This window comes from Rhyacophila brunnea, unplaced genomic scaffold, assembly GCF_057557595.1.
Source record: "Rhyacophila brunnea isolate RB1 unplaced genomic scaffold, BYU_Rbru_1.0 scaffold_12, whole genome shotgun sequence".
Taxonomy (NCBI): domain Eukaryota; kingdom Metazoa; phylum Arthropoda; class Insecta; order Trichoptera; family Rhyacophilidae; genus Rhyacophila; species Rhyacophila brunnea.
In genome coordinates this window covers 37,951,057-37,972,607 of record NW_028232774.1, presented here as the reverse complement: position 1 = coordinate 37,972,607, position 21,551 = coordinate 37,951,057, and the positions used below count along the sequence as shown (strand labels likewise).

The 21,551-nt window shown below is 34.9% G+C and overlaps 1 protein-coding gene across 1 annotated transcript in view; it reads right to left on the bottom strand.

Annotated features, from left to right (window-relative positions):
* LOC147078140 (modular serine protease-like) overlaps positions 1-12,548 on the bottom strand; it is a 66,316-nt gene extending 53,768 nt beyond the window's left edge. The window contains exons 1-5 of the mRNA XM_085940213.1: positions 12,273-12,548; positions 10,853-10,919; positions 9,406-9,474; positions 6,544-6,633; positions 4,243-4,359 (exon numbers count right to left, since the gene is read on the bottom strand). Coding sequence (XP_085796339.1) covers positions 4,243-4,359; positions 6,544-6,633; positions 9,406-9,474; positions 10,853-10,919; positions 12,273-12,357 — 428 coding nt within the window. The 5' untranslated portion in view covers positions 12,358-12,548. The remainder of the gene's footprint in view (positions 1-4,242; positions 4,360-6,543; positions 6,634-9,405; positions 9,475-10,852; positions 10,920-12,272) is intronic.
* Positions 12,549-21,551: the final 9,003 nt, after the last annotated feature.

Genomic DNA, 21,551 nt, shown 5'->3' with positions numbered 1-21,551 from the left:
TAAGGTCAGCCATAAATAGTGCACACTCAACTTTTTCAGTCATACATATTTGTTTTCATTTAAATAATACTGCCATTGTATCGGTTAGTTTTTAAAAATCATTTCAACCTTGCCTAAATCGAACCATAATACTTTCGGTATATTTTAGGTGATACGACAAAATTGTGCACACTTTTTCATTAATACTTATTTGTTTTCACATCGACAAATTCTACGCTGTGCAGTCGAGACGAATTGGTATGTGCGACCGGGCTAACTGTGGAGCGCAGAATTTATGTTCAAAGAAGAATACAATAGTTTAAGTAAAGTTAATATTATGATTTCAATATTGCATTATTATTAGGTATATTACATATTATGTGTATGAAAGAGAGAATCCAGGCACTCACAAACAAAGTGTTTCGTAACTGAAGTATAGACATCTCGTTTATTTTTATAGTCATGATAACGGTATTACATCCTAAATAGTTATTGACTAATGGTTGGGCCGATTATAATCCCAATTCCATCATTAATTATCATTATCATCCAGGCGTAACAATCACAGGGGATCCTACGATCATTATTTGGTTAGGGATTGCAATACCGGTATTTCAAAACCGCTATTCAATTATTTATCGATACCGAAATACCGGTTTCAAAAATCCAAAATACCGGTATTTTTGGTATTAAGACGATACATCAGTGAAACGGCAAATAGTTTTCAACTATAAGCGCGACGAAATTTGGTTTTCTGGCATTCGGAGAGATAACGTCGAGTTGGGAACACGTCAATTTGTTACGTGATGGCGACGGGGGTATTAATTCTTAAATCGTGTAAAGATGACTAAAAACGTTACCCATTTACTTGAAAAAGAAAACATGTCAATGAATATATTATTATTGTTACTAATAGAACAATAAACAGAACATTAAATGGATGCATGTTGGATTTATATGACAAATTATATTTCGTTTGGCATGCGTCATTTGCACCCGAGACCCGCAATCCGCACATCGCTTAGCCACGATCTTTTTAGACCGTGCCTCAACTGAAGTATAGCCTTAAGAAAGCATACATGTTGATGTTTTTTGAAAATGAATTTAATGTTATTTTTTTCGTTACTTATTGTAGGTACTTACATTAAATTTAGTATATAAGATCAATGCTACCAAAACGGAAATATATCGAGTGAAACTAACAAATATTAAATAACAATAAAACAAAATCCCTCAAATTTATTTATTATATTATTATTATGATGAATTAACATATTTCGAGAAAGAAAACATTCGTGGCAAATATTTTCAATTATTCTATAACTATTGATCCAATCCAAAAAAAGTTGAATTTGAGAGAAATTTCCCGTACCCGGACTTCTTAGGCATAAAGTCCACTAAAGCAGGCTTACGGGGCGCTATGTGAATCATCGAAAATACTACGTAATCAAATACGCCAGCGCACACTGGATTTGACGACGCTTTGTGCCCGCCTGCCCCATGAGTCACCGTTTTTGGCTTCTCAGCGATACGAATTAACGAAAATACAACGTAGTCTATTCATTGAACACGGTAAGCAAAATCACGCTCCTCGAAGCGTCGTCGATAGACAGGCGAGAAGCCATTATTTAAGAACAGTGAACTCTTTGTTTAGTTATTGCGTGTCCAATATTAATTACAAGCCCCGAGAAATTTAATAATATTTTTATTGCTTTGTTATGACGGACGCTGATAATAATAATTATTTTGTGCTTCTTGAGCCCCTCATTACATAGGTGAAGGGTAATGCGCGGGTGGGAGGGGGCCTAATCAGTAGTGAGCGCACCGAACGCTTTTTTGGTGGGCATTATGCCTTAGACTTGGATGGTATTTGTAAAAATTAGCAGTTTTAAAATATTATGATTTATACAATATATTTATAAAAGTCAACATAATATAATGTAGGTAGGTTCTTTAGGGTGCTATAAAAAAGTGTTTTCAATAGATTTTAATAGCTATTTTTATTGATAGGTAGGTACTTCTTTTATTTTTTTAAATATGTTTTGACGAATACCGGTATCAATACCGGTGTTCAATAAGAAATACCGAAATACCGGTATCGATATATTCATTCAGTATTGCAATCCCTAGATTTGATAACCGGCAGTTATTCGAAAGCAACGAAAGAGTCAACTTGCTACAGTGTGGCGATCGTTAAGCAAGAACTCAATACGATACAATCAAGACATCGATTCTAGCCGTGTCACCGGCACAGGGTGTCTGATCATCATTCATACAAACTTCATCATCATTGAGATTAAAATCCAAGTGTAATAGTGAGGGTGACATTCCATAACAATTTATATACTAGTGCGTGAGTGCATGACCCTGGACCAGTACAAGTGCACGCCAGCCATCACAATACCTAAGGTCAGTGCCTGATATTCTTGTGTACATCGCCCCTCCCCCAGATCCGAAATTTATCCTTTAACAAAATTACAGTCCACAAAAGCTCAACCAACTAATATCAATGAACGTATATAATTTATATTGTTATCATTTTGTTTAAAATAATATAGATCAAATATAGTGTAATGTCTCACTCTTCACATTTGGGTCTCTGGCTTCTGCAGTCTTTATGGAGTTCATCTGAGTTGTCAATGCAGTCTTTCTTTCCGTTACACTTTAAATGTTTAGCTATGCATCCGCCATAAGCACACCGGAAAAAGGGAGGATTACAGCTGGAAGCAAAGAAAAGATTTGGTACTGATTTTGCTTAAAATATTAAGGTCCAGATGCTTAATACCTAATACGTCTCACGTAAATAATTTGTTGCGTTATGCGTTGGGTACCTGCTTTTCGACCGCATACCGCATGCCCCCTCCAACCGTGTCCGGAAATTTGTACATATGCAGTTCGCCGTATTACACTTCAACCATGAAATGTTATATCGGAAATAAATGGTCGTATATTAAAGATCGTCCAACATCTTTTATTTTATTTTATTTTCATTTGTAAAAATTAGCAGTTCTAAAATATTATGATCTATAGGTACATATTTATAAAGGTTAACATAATAAATGTAGGTAGGTACTTTAGGTTGCTATACCATAGTGTTTTAAATATATTATACTAGTTATATTTTATTGACAGGTACTTCTTTTTTTCTATAATATGTTTTGACGAATACCGGTATTCAATAAGAAATACAGAAATACCGGTATTGATATATTCATTCGGTATTGCAATCCCTATTTGTAGGCAGTGCCATCTCTAGGTAAAGTGCCGCCTTTAGGAAGATTTAGAATTGTATGCAAAATTTTAAGGTGACAAAATATCGTAGGTACATAATTATCATCTACTGAGGAATGGGGCGTTTCACCGAAATTTACTCTCGATAAGTGATGGTTTTAGATACGTGGAGCTCTGAGGCACTGGCAAGTTTGAAGCCTCCATTGCGATTTATTCAAAGCAAGGTGTCAGTACTTTCTAATAGAGGTGGGAAAACTGGTCGATGTTGAAGACTACATATACTTACTACCAGTATAAAAAAATACTTAGTAACGAAACTTGTTCCAAAATACTAACTAGTATTTGGGATATTATATACCAAGAGCGTTTGGCTTACAAATCTGTATCAGTGCTTTTTAGAAACTACTTTACACAAATTTTTTATAGAATTATTATCCATTTACACAATCACGCTAAGTTCCAATTATTATAATACTAAAAAATCGACAAACGCGACGTGACGAAACCAGGTAGACGCGTAAATACTACTCATACTCAACTAGAACTAAAACTAACTCCATATTATTAGTATAAAACAAACTTGTCACCACTTCTATCCTTCACGATACCAACTGTACAACAGGGGAGAAAGAGAGAGAGCAATGACGCCAAGTTAAGTGTATCACAGTTCGACATACGTGAATTATGCTATCTCGTTCGCGCGCATTTAATGTTAATAGTATTGAAAGGCGAGTGGCGACGATTTCATCGCATGCATTCTAACAAGTTTCTTGGAACATGTTTATTGGGCCACACGTACTGGGTATGGGTAGTTGCATGCCGAGACTTGAGTACACAAACTGGTGACAGTATTTTCAACTCACCCCTACTTTCTAATGAAGCGATCCCATCACCCGCTTAATGGAAGACCGCCACTATTTTCAATAATTGTTGTGATAGTATTTATTCATTAATTTGAAATACGCCCACGGGACGTCACTGTTTGTAGGTAGGTACTAGGGGTGTAATAAACAAAAAGGTTTAGGTACTTACGGAGCTTTTCTGCAAACAGAAAATGACTCATCTGAACCGTCAGAGCAACTGAGAATACCGTCACATAGCTTATCCAAATAAATGCAGGTTCCATCTCTGCATGGAAATTTATCATTCCTAAAACAAAAGAATAAACGATTATAGGAATATAATATTTGAGACACAGAACAGATAATAAATAGAATACCGATAGGCCATATTCAATACGCCGCATGGTGAAGCAGGATTTTGAATGTGTGAGTGTCCTATGAAAATGAAGCACGCATTATACACGTGCAATGGTGTGTGTAATACACCAACATTAAATGAGCGTAAATGCATAAATCGAGAGCAGTTTTCAGTATTCGACGTAAAACGTATTATTAACACGTGTGTAAGTTTAACCCGGATCCTTCCTTACTCTAGTCGGTTACCTGCTATCGCCTTACCCGTTATGTATTTCAGTTTCCATAATTTCTGAGTTCCCTGATTTGAGACTTTCACGATTGTTTGTTTATGTAATAGATTTTTAGGTTTTCACCGCGCGTTCTTCCTTCTTCTTTCCTCGACGTATCGGGCTTGTGCAGAGGCCATTCTCAAGAGATAATTTATTTATTTAAGAAAACAAAACATTGTGGTGTGGTCATGACAAATTAATCTAAATACAAGATGTGTACAATATGAGATTTAAATTATAACGAATATTGCCCTCACAAGAGAGAAAAAGAGAATAATATATATACAATAGTAATAATAATAAAAAAAAACATACTTTAGTGCAATTTTATACAGAAAAATAAATTTTTGAAAGCAAAAAACATACAATTTTATACAGAGAAATAAAATTTCGAATACAAAACACGTCACCGAAAATGTTTGCGTCTTGCGCTCCTTGCTAATGGTGCCTGATACGCTTGACACGAGGAAAAAGTTCCGACCACGTAGGTAATTGACAGGCGCATGTAAATTAAAATTCATTAGGACACCAGGATTGGAAACCATCCCTCATGATAACAGGCAAAAGTGTTTCAAGAGCACAAGAGACCTACGAGAAAAATGGGACCCTTAGACGCTGGACGCCTTAAGCTCACCTCCCAGGGGCGGGGACTTTTAGTATGTTTACTTATTCAATACCTCTATGATGTTTTCCTACTAACTACTCCTAAAAAAGTCCTGAAGTCAAAAATTCTCGCATATTCCATGCACTCTACAATATATTCATTGTCTGGACTAAAAGTGTTCCAAGAGCAGAAAAGATCTACGAGATTCAAGAGAGTGAAAAGTAAGCATGCCTTGTAGAAAGGCAGTCGGAAAATAATCATTTGACGAATTAGGTATATATCATAAAATAAAGATATCGAAGAAATTTCTTCTGAACGCGTTCTAAAATAAGCTTATAGGAAACCTCATAAGGACATCAAATAATCGACTCATATTCAAGAATGCTACGCACTAATGAGACGTAGTATTCTTGAATGGTTTAGATTGTCGCATGATGAATCCTAGAAGCGTACTCGCACGTAGAGCTGTAAAAGTTATTATATGCGAGTGAAAAGATATTGATGAATCAAAAATTATCCCAAGATCTTTCGCCTCAGATTGACGCTTTAATGTTCTTTTGTTGATGAAGTGTTATTCCCCGTTTACACGTGCATCAGTGATGCCAACCGTACTATAATTATAATACAATACCATAATTTTGATTCCGCGAAAAATGTAAAATACTATAATTTTACGCCAAATATACCAAAATACTATAATTTTAAAGGATTCAAGATGAAAAATGTTCCTGTACTATATATTTTTCCGAAATACTATATTTTTACGCCTTTGTAATATAATCAGTATATAAAAAGATGGCAACACTGACGTGCATAGATGTACTGTGCACAGTAAGAAAATGTATCGGAAAACATGTATTTTCCTGCAGTTGGCAAGATTGCGTGCATAAATCAAACAAGATTGGAAGATTCCAAATTTTGATGATTTACTGCGCGCAAGTAAGATTATTTTCGATCTACGCCTGCGCAGTAGAGCGATAGGGGGCGAACATGCCGATAAAAAAACGAACTACTCATTTTGAGCTTAACCAATTTTCAATACGACCTATCAGATAGTAGTGTAAAATGAAAACCTCGCGTCTCGCTTACTCTTGAATAATGAAATTGGAGAGATAGTCAGCACTTTTACATGTAAACAGTTATTGTTATGATAGTTTAAAATAAGCACGATTGCCGACAGTAATTTCATGCACGTAAACAGGCACTATATTGAAAGATGTATGAATGCGAAATTAAAATTATAAGGAGAAACAATACTTACGGACATTGACTAGAAGCCTGTCGACTCTTTCGTATGTATGGCCATCTACTTGCATTTGCTGATATGCTTTCACTTAACACATCCAATGGGCTGAAAATAATAAACTAACATGTTATTCGACAACTTAGAATAGTTACTGATCCAAAGTCCATTGATCTAGCTCAGCGATTTCCAAACCGGGAGGCACGGAGTGTTGCAAAGGGAGGCGCGAAAAGTTTAACACAAATGTAGCCACATGTTTGCAGTTTGCAAATGCGTAGTTTATAAAACGGCCGCTAGTTACATAAAAAACAGTCCCATAAAATCTTGTTTGCAAACCTGCCTGAAGGTATGGAGACTAATTTTATAATAACTCACTTCTCGTGAAAAATGATATAAAAGGGTCAAATCATAATATTGAAATTTGAGGCAAATTTGTTTAGGAACGATAATTTTGTTGTTAAACTTGTCTACTTGGTTGAAATAAAAAAATTGAGTGAATAAATCAATGCAAGGACCACTAATATATTCACTGATTTAAAAAGACAAAGTGAAGGCATTCATAAAAAAATGGAGTTTTGGAAATCAAAATTACAAAAAAGTAAGTTCGTCATGTTTCCATTTTTAAATGATTTCTGCGCCAGATAATATTATATTGAAGCAAACGAAAATCTATTTACTGAGCACTTGGATAGTTAGCTAATACACTTTTCAGATTATTTATTTATAATATCTCGATTTTACAAAGTTCGCGTGGATATAGAATCCATGGCCCCCACAAGGGGGGCTGACAGGGCTCAAACCTGGGGTCCCGGGCATAGGAGTGCCCGGCGTGGCGGGTCGACCAGCTAAGTGAGATTAACACACATCACATATTTACTCTAATAGTAAAAAAAAGTTAAGTATTTTGTTTCAATTAAATATTTTAAACATATTGTGATTGTGCGTTGCAATTTGATGTGATACCTATATGTTGATTGATATACTAAAATGATAACTCCCGTGTATACTTTAGGAAACACTATTTTAGAGCTCCACACTGCCCTTAACTTCAGCGATAGGTAGGTGGGCCCGCCAAAAATCCTGGCCTGGGGGCCCGCTTCAGGATGTGGTGCCCATGATAGAATTCATGAACGATGTTGAATTTGAATCGACTACTATTGAAAAGGAAAAATTGATGCCATGCGATAATTCATTGAAATAAAAACCCTAGGTCAATTTTGGTTGGACTCCTGTAAATTTGTATTGTAATAACTGTATGGGTAATTATTGTAATAATATGTATTAATATTGTATGTTAAAAAGTAAAGCTAAATAAGACGCATTTGAGACTTCGGAGCTTAATAAAAAAAAATTGAAGAATAATATACCTAATACTTTGTCAAGAAAAGCAATGTAAGTTGTAAGTAAAGTACTGCTACCATTCGTACCATCGTATTTATGCGAAACGGGATTTTCTGCATTAGCTGCAATGAAATTAAAATATCGATTCCGTTTAGTAGAGAAAGAGCACTTTGTATTAATAAACAAGCACATCCATCGCATGAAAAAACAAATTAATGTAATATACCTAAGTACCTAAGTAGTAAAACCATGCTTATATAATTAAGTTTTTTCATTTTTATTTTAGTACATTTTTGACTAAGTATTTAAAAATGTGTCTGTATTATTTAATAAAAAGGGGAGGTGCCAAGATTAGATTTTTTTAAAGGAGGAGTAGTAACATAAAGCTTGGAAACCACTAATCTAGCTATCAATTTAATGATTCTAAGTGTACCTACTATTCAGCTCCGGTTTCATCCGTTTTTTGATGATAAATAAGATTGTAAATGTATTACAGACCACTTCACATGACATTTTTTTTTCATTAGTCTGGTTGACTAAATAAATGTAAATGTGGAGATTAAAGTGACGTACAATATTATAACTTAATACACCATTCGCACGTGCATGGATTTACCGCTGACAGTACCTTCGTATTATTGTGGCAAGAAAATGCACGTGTAAAAACGTATTATCGTACATGTTACAAGTTGCAAGATTGCACGTATGCATCAAAAAAGTTCAGCAGCTTCTGAATTTTCTCGCAACAGTTGGAACCTGTGAAGCAGAACGATAGTGGCAAACCTGACCGATAAAAAACGAATTACACCGCGCAGAGTACTTTTACGTTTACCGATTTTCACGAACTGTCCGAACCTGTAAAATATCACCACACAACGACAAGAACGCGTCTCAATTACGCTTGAAGAATGAGATTGGATCAACACTTTTACGTGTAAACAGTTACTATCGCGATAGTTTAATTTATACACCGTTGGTGCCAGTAAATTGATGCGTGTGTACAGGCGCTATTAGCCGACTCGCACGTCTTCGATTCGATTCGAACCTTCAGGGGTCCAATCTTTTTTAAAAAAACACACGCGCTGCCTCGCCCGAGCATTGTCACGATCGATCCAATCGTTATCGGTTTATTGATGCTCAAAGGTGCAGCGCGCGGCTTCCTCGCGTGAGGTTAATTTTGTTGCGAGCTGTCTCGCGCAGCGATTTTTGCGAAGCAAATGCCCGAGGCTGCTCGCTCAGTCAGTACGCGCCTTGACGATGTTTGTCATATATTATTATTCATAATATTATAGATATTATTTTATGGATATTTTTATAATAAAATGTAATTCCGACTTATTTCGAATGTGGATAATTATATTTTAGGTGAATTTGAGACAATTTATTGATAATTTAAATTTTAAAATGTTTTAATACAATATTATTCTTTCTATGTTCGCCTGATATTGGGACTATCAGCTATTTTTTTATCTTATATTAAAAAATACTGCTGATTGGTCCTGCTTGTTGACTTTCAAAAAAGGCATAAGTAGTACTCACTACTCTAGATTATTGCCAAAATGCTGAAGTTTACTGGATTGACACCCGGACTTGCTGTCGTCGGTAACACTGAAATGTGAAATATTATTACAACTTATTGGTTAAACTCTTTAATTTGCATTAACATATTTTAATAATTTAAGGAAAATCGTATCTTTAAAAATGCCAACAATTTTAATCTCGCAAAGTGATATTTAAATGTTATTTACTGTTTTGGTAAATATTATCCATGCATAAGGATCGTAGCTAGTTAGTTTTACAGTCAACATTATAATTAACCATAAGTTTAAGCTTTAAGCCTAATGATTCCCAACGTGGGGGCGTACGCCCCACCGGGGGGCAATGTACAAATCGTTAATATTTGTTACATATTTTTTTTGTTGAGAAACGCATTTTCGAAATAATTTTTATGATTTTGCAACACTGACTTTCCGAGAAAAAGACGGCAGCAAAAAATGGCAGGAATATGAAGGAGAATTTTGAAAAAGATCAACAATACGTTCATTATTCTGTTGTTAAGTAACTATAAAATAAAATTTTGATAGGGGTGGGAGATTTTTGAAGCATAGAAGTGGGGCATGGCACAAATAAGGTCAGGCTGTAGCACGGAACTTGAATTTCGATCGTAGCCCTAATTATTGGCTATACTTCGAATGCAAAATGGAAACTCTTAGCATAAAATAATGATTTTATATTGAAAATATTATTGTTATACGTTTACTACGTAATATGAACGAAACGTGGAATCTAAAAATCATCATTTACTGCGAACAGGTTACCGCATTGTATTAGAAGTTAAGCAATAACGAATGAAGACCACAAAATCCTCTGATGGGCTTAAGCCGCTACTATGGCCGCATATGAGAACCACTGGTATAGATATATTCTAAAACCTAAAAAATATCTATTTAAATATCCAATCTCATAATAATGGGAAAACATAATCTTTTTACTACCAATCTGAACAAGACAAAATCAGACAGATACTGGCAAAGTGCAATAAGGGCCCATTTGCATTATATTGTCAAATATCTCGGTTAAACCGAATATAATTATTTTTTCCTAACTAAACTAAGTTAAACACCCCAACAGGTTAAACAATACTGAAATTTTATGTACCTATATCACTCAATTATTTTGTTTACTAGAGTAAATTGTAATCTTATCTTACATTCATGAAAATGACAGTGGGCCCTTCTGACATATTGGTACCGATATACTCTTAATATGATTATTTCTTTACATAAGAGGCTGAAAAAAATATTGTGATAGGACTAAGTATCGGCGCATTGGATTAACTAGTAATTCCAGGCAATATTAACTACATAATAATATTATTATAAGTATTAAAATATTCGATTAGGTACTCTACCGTACACACTTTGAAATCATCTGTGTTACAATAATTAATATAATATAATTTTTAATTAATTGTGTCATATCTCACCTGCAGTCATTTGAGGTTGCAGCATCCATAGAAATAGGGCCCCCCGCTGTCGTTTGAAACACCAAAACTGAAATTAAACAAAACAATTTTTTAATATTCCACACATATGACAAATATTCACCTATGATAAAATACCTGTCGAAATCTCTAATGGTAATATGAAGCGTCTAATTACAAAAAGTGACAAGTCCACAATTCGATATTTGGGGGAAACAACGTGTTAATGTTTCAAGCTTCAATTATCTGTTTTAACGTGAGATTATTTTTTTCCGTTGTATTCTATGTCGGAATTAGAACCAAATGGCAATTTGTTTCAGTCGATAAACTCTTAAATGTAATAAATATTGACAAAATAAAATTGGACGTAGCGCTACTTGTACATCACTTTTTAATTTATTCCGCATAAGGCACATATTTCCGTTGCACTGTCATGAGTTTACCGGATGCTACAGCATGGGAGATGCCATTTACAATATTAAACGTTCCCTTATTGGTTGACTTAAACACGTGCAAAATCAACCAAGCTTTAAATAATATGAAACGCGGACTTGGCGCTTTTTGTAATAAATCTAGACTTCAAATATTTTCTTTCGTAGGGTTTTGTCGCGTTTTGTAATTTATAGATCAATACATATTGTGTAAAATTATACAAAGAATACGTCCGTATTTTTGTCAGTCAGACCAATGTTGATAAAGTTTGACATATTATTATATTATACTACATTTCTTTCGATAATAATTCGTCAAATGATTATTTTCCGACTGCCTTTCTACAAGGCATGCTTACTTTTCACCCTCTTGAATCTCGTAGGTCTCTTCTGCTCTTGAAACACTTTTAGTCCAGTCATTTAGAATATATTGTAGAGTGCATCCATGTATATTCCAATATGCGATAATTTTTAACTTCATTACTTTGTTAGGAGTAGTTAGTAGGAAAACATCATAGAGGTATTAAATAAGTAAACATACTAATCCCCCTGTCTTCCCGCCCCTAGGGGGTGAGATTAAGGCGTCCAGCGTCTTAAGGGTCCCATTTTTTGGTTTTTCGCTTATATCTCGGAAACGGTGCATGTAGAAAAAAATATTAAAAAAAAAATATTTGTCGAATTCCGAACGGTTTCCGAGATTATACGCTATTGAAAATTATATAACAAAAAAATTAACACACTAATATTCATAAAACACACAAAAAATTGGATAGGTAACTATATTAATATTTTCGTAAACTTATCAAGCGTTCCGTTTCGTAAATTTTTCCATTTCGAGCACTGGTTCTACCACCCCAATCAGTAGTAACATTCGCTGCGGACCTTTTAATTACCACATTTAAATAACATGTAATGGCTACCTGATGGGCAACGCACCAGTTGCGTTGGACGCAGTTAATGGGTAATACTAGAGAACACACGTGTTTTCTTACCACACAATATTAGAAAGGTCGGTATATTCTTATTTGCATTTCTGCATTGTTGGTCATAATAATAATATAATGTCCTGTTCGCCATTCTTGTAATTTTGGCCACTACACACTGGCACAATTGTTAATAAAATACTTAAATATAATTATCAGAATCAATCAGTGCCTATAATATTATTTACACACGATAATTACTATTAAAATACATTTCAAACTCGCGACACGTCAATATTCCAAGGAAATCGGCGCCATATTGTGAGTTATCGAATTTACGATTATAATAAATTAATGTTGATAATTTTATTTATTATGATATGTGGTGATAGCTAAGTATAAATAATATTTTACTTTATGTCCTATAGATTTATTAAAGTCACACACAGTGGCGAAATAAGGGACAGGCGATTGGGGCAGTCGACCCGAAACGTCGTCAAATGTGTAAAAAAAGACATTTTTTTATATCACGTACCTGTGATTATAAAATTCAGTATGTCACTGGATTACAAAACGAAGAATTATCACCTGCAGGACTATTCCAACATATTACTTATCTCCAAAATCAATAAAAAATGTGATAAATTTAATATTATGCTATGGGTGGCTCACAATAATAATTATGGATCAAGTCCAATTTTCATAAAATTCGATTTTCAGTGGTTAGATAAAACAGATTTCTATATTGTGTGTTAATATCACAATCGTAGCTCTACAATTTTTCTCATAAATGGCAATACTAGTTTGGTTAGGAGATGGAATAGGGGACCGGAGGGTAGGTTGGTTTGACTCCCAAATGAGTAACTCAGAATTTGGTGCGTGAATGAAATGAACCCTGGTTTTATAATCTCCTTCCAAATAAATATCAATTTAATTATTACGAGAATGCGTTCTGATGGATTACGAGTTGATCGGGCGAAGCTTAACGATAACCTTACGGTTCAATCTTCGATAACTGAATGACGATGTTGCTTTCTTCTACTGAGTGTTTTATATTGATTCGATACAATAGAAAATGCTGCTATCAACTACTTGAATATTTTTGATAATCATGCTTATGAGGTTTATTGTGCAATGCATGATTCATATAATATAATATAAACAATTGATTTTGATTTGAACAATTATGCAGTTTTAATAATTGTGTAAGATTGATTTTCATACAAAAAACTTTTGTGCATATCATGGTAAACTTACATAGCATTATTTATTAATTTTGGATATTATTGATTAATTGAATTATTATATAATTTTGTTAAATGACCTTTCTGTTGAAATTTGATTGACTCACATAAATCGCTTGTTTTGCAATTTTAACAATATTATGTTGCAAGATACATTGTAGTTATAAATTAATGGCTTCCTGCCAAGTCATGCTGGATGGTAGGGTATTCACCCTACACTAGTATTGATAAGACATCAAATTGAATGTGAATCATGTCCATTTTGATAGTTCCTTAACCCTTTACTGCATAGTGTCGCAAATTTGCGACATTTGAAACTATTTCGATATAGCCAATGCCATCTGTGTAAATTATCAAATAATATCTTTTTTCGATGCCTAGAAAACTGTTTTACCATAAACATCCTACTTTACCGATTTTGTTTCGACATTTCAAGAAATAAAGCATTTCTGCATTATAGTCTCTGCATTTCTGCTTTGACAGTTGACGAATTCGTATGTACGCAAAAATCCGCATTTGTAAATAAATTAAAAAAAATATACAGAAGATTGAAATTGGTTGAATAAAAATATCTACACATCAAATAAGGTGTGTACATTAGTTTTTTATAATTGTTTTCATTTGGTTTTGTATTTTGACATACTGAAATGTAAGATTTCCAAATGTCGTAAATCTGCGACACCACGCAATAGCATACAAAATTTAATGAAATTTTCGAAAAATATTTTTTTTATTATTTTTCCTTCATTCACAAAGCATTTTGATACGAGTACCAAGAAAAAATAAAAATTTTCAAAAAAAAAAAATCATGCAGTTAAGGGTTAAGCAGTATAAAGAGGTATTTGCTAAAATTAATTTGCTAATATTAATAAAGCCTGAATATACGTCTTTATGTTTCGACTATTTATTTAAATTGATACTTGCAAATATGGTAAGTATAATTTAAAAAAAGGAGTTTTTAACTCTAGGTCCAAGTATCTCAGGATTTCGTTAAATTTGGCAAATAAGTACAAGTTCAGTATAAGATACGCCCACGGTGGCCGCGCGGCATAAGCGTTGGACTATAAAGCCGTGGGTCCCAGGTTCGAATCCTGGGTCTGGCAAGTACACATATTGTTTTTCAATTTGTGTGTGTCAGGGTATGGACCTAATAGGTTGAGCAAGTGGCTGACATCCATTTCTCGTAAAAAACAAAATCTGTCAATACAAACCTCCACTCTGTAGAGGCCAATATGATCCTATCAGGATTGGACATGGTCGAAAAAATAAAATAAGCTAGGTATGTCATTTTTTGAATTAATTAAATTGAGCCGCATATCATTGTATTTACTTTCCAGGAATTCCAACACTGGATAAAAGAGTACATAAAATCAATCCAAACATGCACTTTTAGACAACCAACAAACTGCTATTTATTTTAACTTTCATAATAATGAAAATATGAAGCGCCTAGTTTTAAAAGCCCCTAAAACGGTTTTCATAAAATTTTGAGTTAGATAATAATATATATTCAGAGATATTATGTTTTTTGTCCATTATATGTTGGCCAAAGTTATAGTTTCAAAAAAGGCCTAAAACCGTCAATATTTATTATCAAAAATTAGGCTTAATTTCAAAACCCCCTAAAACAGTTGGCGTATGAATTTAAAATCCCGCTAAAATGAATAAGCCAATCAACGGCTGCTCTGATGGTCATGTGATACGGATTTCAATATGTCTGCCTGAACAAAATTAAAGTGACTTCGTGTTGATCGCTCTGTATGTTAATAGTATTTTTCAATATTTATAATAGATGCTGAACTAATTAATGTGCCGAAATGTAAGCCCAATGAGTCAAGAAAGCGTTTACAAAGAAAAGAAACATGGGAAGTTAATATCGAACGCCAAAAACGGTAAGTGAATATTGACAATTTCAGCGTGTTATTTGTCCAATAATACAGTGGTGCCTCGTCATACTGTCCATGTTGTCAATTATAAAATTACTTGATTTAAAATAATCACAGTTTAGCATTGAAAACGTAAATATGTCCCTATTGACTTAATGCTTTTTTCACATATTTTATTAATTATCACGACCGGTTTTACCAACTTATCATTTTCTATACAAATATTTAAAAATGCATAATAACAACATATAAAGTAGAGACGGCCACAAACTAGATTATAAATAATTATATGTACACTATACCTATATCATTCATCCGATTACGATAAAACTTTTGTGAGTTATTGTGTGCACACTTGCTAAGGTTTCTTAATTAGAAAAATTATCATCTTCTTCTTCATTCTATTTTATTTTATTCGTATGGTTCCTATACCATGCATCTGATTGCGATGAAACTTTCGTCAGTTGTTGTGCGCACACCCGCAAAGATTTTTGAATTAGTTCAACCATCTTCTTCTTCTTCTTCTATTCCATCTTCTTCTATTTGTATGCATTCCTATATCATTAATCCGATTGCGATGAAACTTTCGTCCGTTGCTGTGCTCACACCCGCGAAGGTTTCTGAATTAGTACCGGGTAGTCCCAAAAGTACCCGAGCTGACATATAGATAGCAGTTGTTGTTTTAAAATAATGACCATGATAGAAAGTACCAACCTTATGAAGCCTAAGTTTGAAGTTTGACGACGCTACGTTGTTCAGGAATTATTTGTCAGCCATCAACAATGAACGCTCTCAGTTAATTTGTAAACATGGACAAAATTGGTCATAGTAATGTGATACAATACTTTCATTTGAAAGGCTTCAGTCCAACCAATATCAATGTGGCGCTATATTCTACTCTGGGAGTGTCTGTTCCTTTGTTTACAACAGCAACATATTGGGTGGCTGAGTTTAAACGAGGCTATATGAGTTGCCAAGACGAACATCGCAGTGGTCGACCAAATGAGGTGACCACGCCAGAAAAGGGTGACGAAAATCCACACACTAGTATTGGATGAACGTTGACTGAAATTGCGCGAGCTAGTAGACATGGTAGACATTTAAAAAAATGCTGTACATCACATATTGACTGTAAATTTGGACATGAGAAAACTGTGCGCAAGGTGGGTGCCGCGATTACAAAAACAGCATCGTGAGGATGTTTCAATCGAGTGTTTGACGAAGTTTTACAGCAATAAAGTGGAGTTTTTGCATCTATTCATAACCATGGATGAAACATGGGTCCATCATTTTACACCTGAGATGAAAAAACAGTCAAAACAATCGACTGAAAGGGGAGAATCGGTTCCAAAGAAGGCGAAGACAGTTCCATCTGCAGGCAAGGTCATGGCGTCAGTTTTTTGGGATGCGCGTGGGGTAATTTTCATTGATTATCTTCAGAAAGGAAAATCAATCAACGGTGTGTATTATGCAAACTTATTGCAGCGTTTGAGTGATGAGATCAAGAAAAAACAACCGCATTTGGCGAAAAAAAAAGTTTCGTTTCATCAGGACAATTCATCAGTTCACACATCCGTTATCGCGATGGCCAAAATCAATGAGTTAAAGTTTGAATTGCTTCCTCACGCACCCTATTCGCCAGATTTAACCCCCTCGGATTATTTTCTGTTTCCAAACTTGAAAAAATGGCTCGGTGGTAAAAGATTTGCCAACAATGAAGAGGTGGAGTCATCGGTTGATGGCTATTTTGAGGAGCTCGATGATTCTCAATATAAATAGGGTATCAAAGCTATTGAACATCGCTGGGAAAAGTGTATCGACCTAAAAGGAAACTACGTAGAGAAATAAAAATATTTTTTCCAAAATTTTTTGTGTTTTCTTTGTTAGGTCGGGTACTTCTGGGACTACCCTCGTACAACCATCTTCTTCTTCTTTTATTCTATCTTATTCTATTCGTATGAGTTCCTATATCATTCTTCCGATTGCGATGAAACTTTGGTGAGCTGTTGTGCGCACGCCCGCGAAGGTTTCTGAATTAGTACAACCATCTTCTTCTTCTTCTTCTTCTATTCTATCTTCTATTCAATTCTGTTCAATTCAGAAACCTTATCGGGTGTGCACATAACAACTCACCAAAGTTTCATCCCAATCGGATGAATGTTATAGGAATGCATGCGGGACAAACAAACAAATAAACATTCATTTTTATATATAAGTATAGACTACTGTTCTATTTCATTATTATTTACAATATTTTTAATTATATATTATGTATGTATACAATAGTAAATTCTATATCGTTAACATAATATATATTGCTAATTTTAGTTACTTCGAATAAATATTTTTTTAATTTGTACAAAACGTATTTATTTTTTCTCAAAGAAATATAACCACAGGACACCTTTTGCAATTTCCTCATGCGCGATTGCTATAATGTAAGTTTCATAACCGTCTAAAATCATACATGTTAATTTCAAAAGCCCCTAAAACGGTAGTTGAGTTCCAAAGTCCCCTAAAATGAAAATCATTTGATTTTTAATATATTCTCTCAGTAAAATATGCAAAAAGTGAGTAAAGGATACTAAATATTATACTCTTTATAGTGTATAAATCAAATAATAAATACCTAAAGTTTACGCATTGAATAGATATGACTTTTTCTCAGAACTGTCAAAAGTCGTTTTAGGGGTTTTTGAAACTAGACGCTTCGTATGTCACAAATAGTTTTTTTTATATTAAACCTTTCGAGGACCCCCTGGTGTTGTCCACGCACACCCAAATTATTTTTAATTTGCCACAGACCCCCTCAGCAATCACAAGGACCCCTGGGGGTCTGTAGGAACCACTGTGGGAACCACTGGTTTAGAGTGTCCCTGTCGTCGTTTAGTACCCCTTGTGTAGACTATCCTGCACGTAACTTTGCCATTGTACACAGTGACAAGGATTTGTGTGTATACGCAACCGTAAAAAAATGAATTAGTAAAAGCCGGGCACTCGATTGGTTTATTCAAGTTTTTATTTAAAAAAAATCTATTCCAAATGGCAAGGTTACGTTACGGAGACTACCACTGTATGAGAGTAGTACATTTTATGGTGTCACTTTGAAAATATCAAATTTAACTTTAAATTAGAATTCGTTACCATAAAATACACGTCCAAACTAAAAATCAATCGAGTCACACGGTAATATAATATATAGGTAAAATATTTAAAAAAAAAATTCCCACCATTCCGGAATTTAAGCGCTGATTGGTAAATTTTGAAGCAGCTCAATATCATTACTATTTAATTACCATTATATGAATGGGGAACACCTCAGTCACCTGCGCTTTGCAGATGATATTGTTATACTCTCACAAGACCCGAAAGACCTCCAAGGTAGAATGCAAGAACTCGCGGATGTCAGTCAAACGGTCGGTCTAAAGATAAATGTCTCAAAGACAAAAGTGATGAGGAACTGTTTTTCGGACCCAGCGATTATCTGTATTTATGGCACCCAACTCGAGCAAGTCAGCAGCTACGCCTATCTCGGACAGCAGGTGTCCATAGACGGAAGCATGCACGATGAAATTGCTCGAAGAACAAAGCTGGGATGGAGTGCTTTCGGACGTCTGAATAGTATCTTCAAGAGTGACCTACCATTATCTCTTAAGCGTAGGGTGTTCAACCAATGTGTGCTACCCGTGCTCACGTATGGCTTCGAGACGTAGACCCTCAACACGAGAGATTTCCAAAGGCGAAGAGTCACACAGCGAGGCATGGAGAGGTGTATGTTGGGCATCACGCGAAAGGACCGTAAGATAAACGAATGGGTTAGGAAGCAGACAAGAGTACGCGATGTAATAGACATTGCCAAACAGCTGAAATGGAGATGGGCGGGGCACATTGCTCGCCGAAAGGACGGCCGCTGGACAAATGCCGTCATCCAGTGGTACCCAAGGGGCACGAAACGGCCACAGGGTCGTCCTAAAAGCCGCTGGATTGACGAACTGGTAAAGTTCGGCGGAAATACGTGGCAGCGAACGTCACAGGACCGAGAGAGTTGGAGAAAGCTTGGGGAGGCCTTCATCCAGCAGTGGATTGACCCCGGCTGATGATGATGATGATATGACGTCACACACTATAAGGATGGAGGGGGGTCTGATATAATGTGATGACTTGTGACAAAGTGGAGAGGGGAGGTCAGAGAAAACGTGACGTCACAAAGTAAACAAAAAATCACAGAACAGATAATATATTATATAATACACTACATTTTGATGCAGGGTTTGAATGTGTGAGTGTTATACGAAAGTGAAACACGCATTATGCATGTGCAATAGTGTGTGTAATACACCAATATTAAATGAGCGTCAATGCATAAACCGACAGCAGTTGTCAGTATTCGACGTATTACGTATTCTTGACACGTGTTTATGTTTACCCCGTGTTCTTCCTTACTCAAGATCGGTTACCTGCTACTCCTTGCCCGTTAGGTCTTTCAGTTCCCATTATTTCTGAGTTCCCTGCAAACAATATAAAAGGATCTGAAAACAATATTGGGAACCGGGGATTTATTAAGCATAGATTATTAAAAAAAAACACTTTTTGATGGAACTTATAAACTGGCCAGTGACTGATGCCTCGCACACGGCGCTACTGAAAGCTAATAATCTCATAGCCTCAAACTGTCGAACCCATTGTCTTTTCTACTTCATTCTAAACTTTTTCCGTACCTAATATCATTACGCGAATATTCTGGCAGCCTGTAATAAATACAGACAGGAGTATTTCTCAATATCTGCCGCATATTTTAAATTAAAAATCGGTTCGCCCATCTTTTACTTTTGACGTTTTGACTTGTTATTGCTTTTTAGTTCAGTTCAGTGCTACCTACCAATTTTGTGAAGAAAATATGTTTTTTCATCGAATCTACTGATATAGTTACCACTATTTTATGGGTGACTGGAAACTTAAAGACTTGCATGTCGCGTCTCTTCGGGTTCGGTTGCGGATGTTTTGAAACTGAGAGATTCCGGTCTCGCCGTCAGTGAGTCGCCATTGAAATACATTAGCTAGATACTGGAGTTTCAGTCATGTCTTTTTTGAGTATTCACGTGAGCGGATGGCCTAAGTGCACCATTGGTCTAGGACGATTTGGCGCCGGACAACGGATGCCACGCAATTCGAAAATAAATAGACGTTAGGTAGGTACTTATACGTATTAAAAAAAAATACTATATTATGATTTAATAGTTGGCGAGAATTTAAATATGCACACGTAAATAATAATTTAATCGTGCATATGTTTAAGTTCCAACGAAAAAAGAGTTTTTTTTATTTTTATATAAAGCCTTAGGCATGGTAATTCACAATCCGCAATAAAAAAAACATTATGTTAAGAGTAAAATTAATTAAAACCACTAAGTAGTAGATAAAATACTGATTAAAATGCATCGTCTACGTTCTGTTTACGTGTCTACGACAGTGCGGCGTCCAATAATTGTCCTGCCGTCCAGTTGTCCCATTCCCTGCACAATTCATTGTATTTTCCAAATTGTGCCGCTTGGACAAAATTACTTTATACAAAACCAAAGACTCCATGCCGTCTCTGTATTAGATTATATTATCAAGTACATACCGTGGGCGTACAGACAGAAGTCACTAACTCCAGTTTGGATGCAATTGAGATTTTAATGTCATTATATAGAAAAAGGAATGCTGCTTGACTAGCAGAAGTCACGATTTAAGATTATTGAACATATAAAAAAATAAAAGTAATGAATAACTACAAAAATAAAGATTTTACAACCATTTTAAGAACACCAAAAACACAAAACATTGATTATCTCAGAACTGTGTATTTGGAGTTAGTGACTTCTGCCTGTACGCCCACGATACAAAGCTACTTGTATTGCACTATTGACAACTCGAGCGTTGATAGTAACAAGTGCATGTAAAATTATTGATAACCTTTTGTATAAATAGAATAATTCATTTGTTTATTTATAAAACAGAAAACATTAATATGCCATTACAGCAATTTTATCCAATCCGCCACAAACATAAGCATTTATAATGACCGTATAAACGTAAGGTAGAGAACATGGAAGGTACTGTTCGGTTATCAGGAATACAGCGGAAAACAAATTTTGAAAAGAGCCGATAAACTGGATTATTTGTTAGGTTAACCTAACCAAACCTAACCTAACCCAACCTAACCTAACCTAAACTAA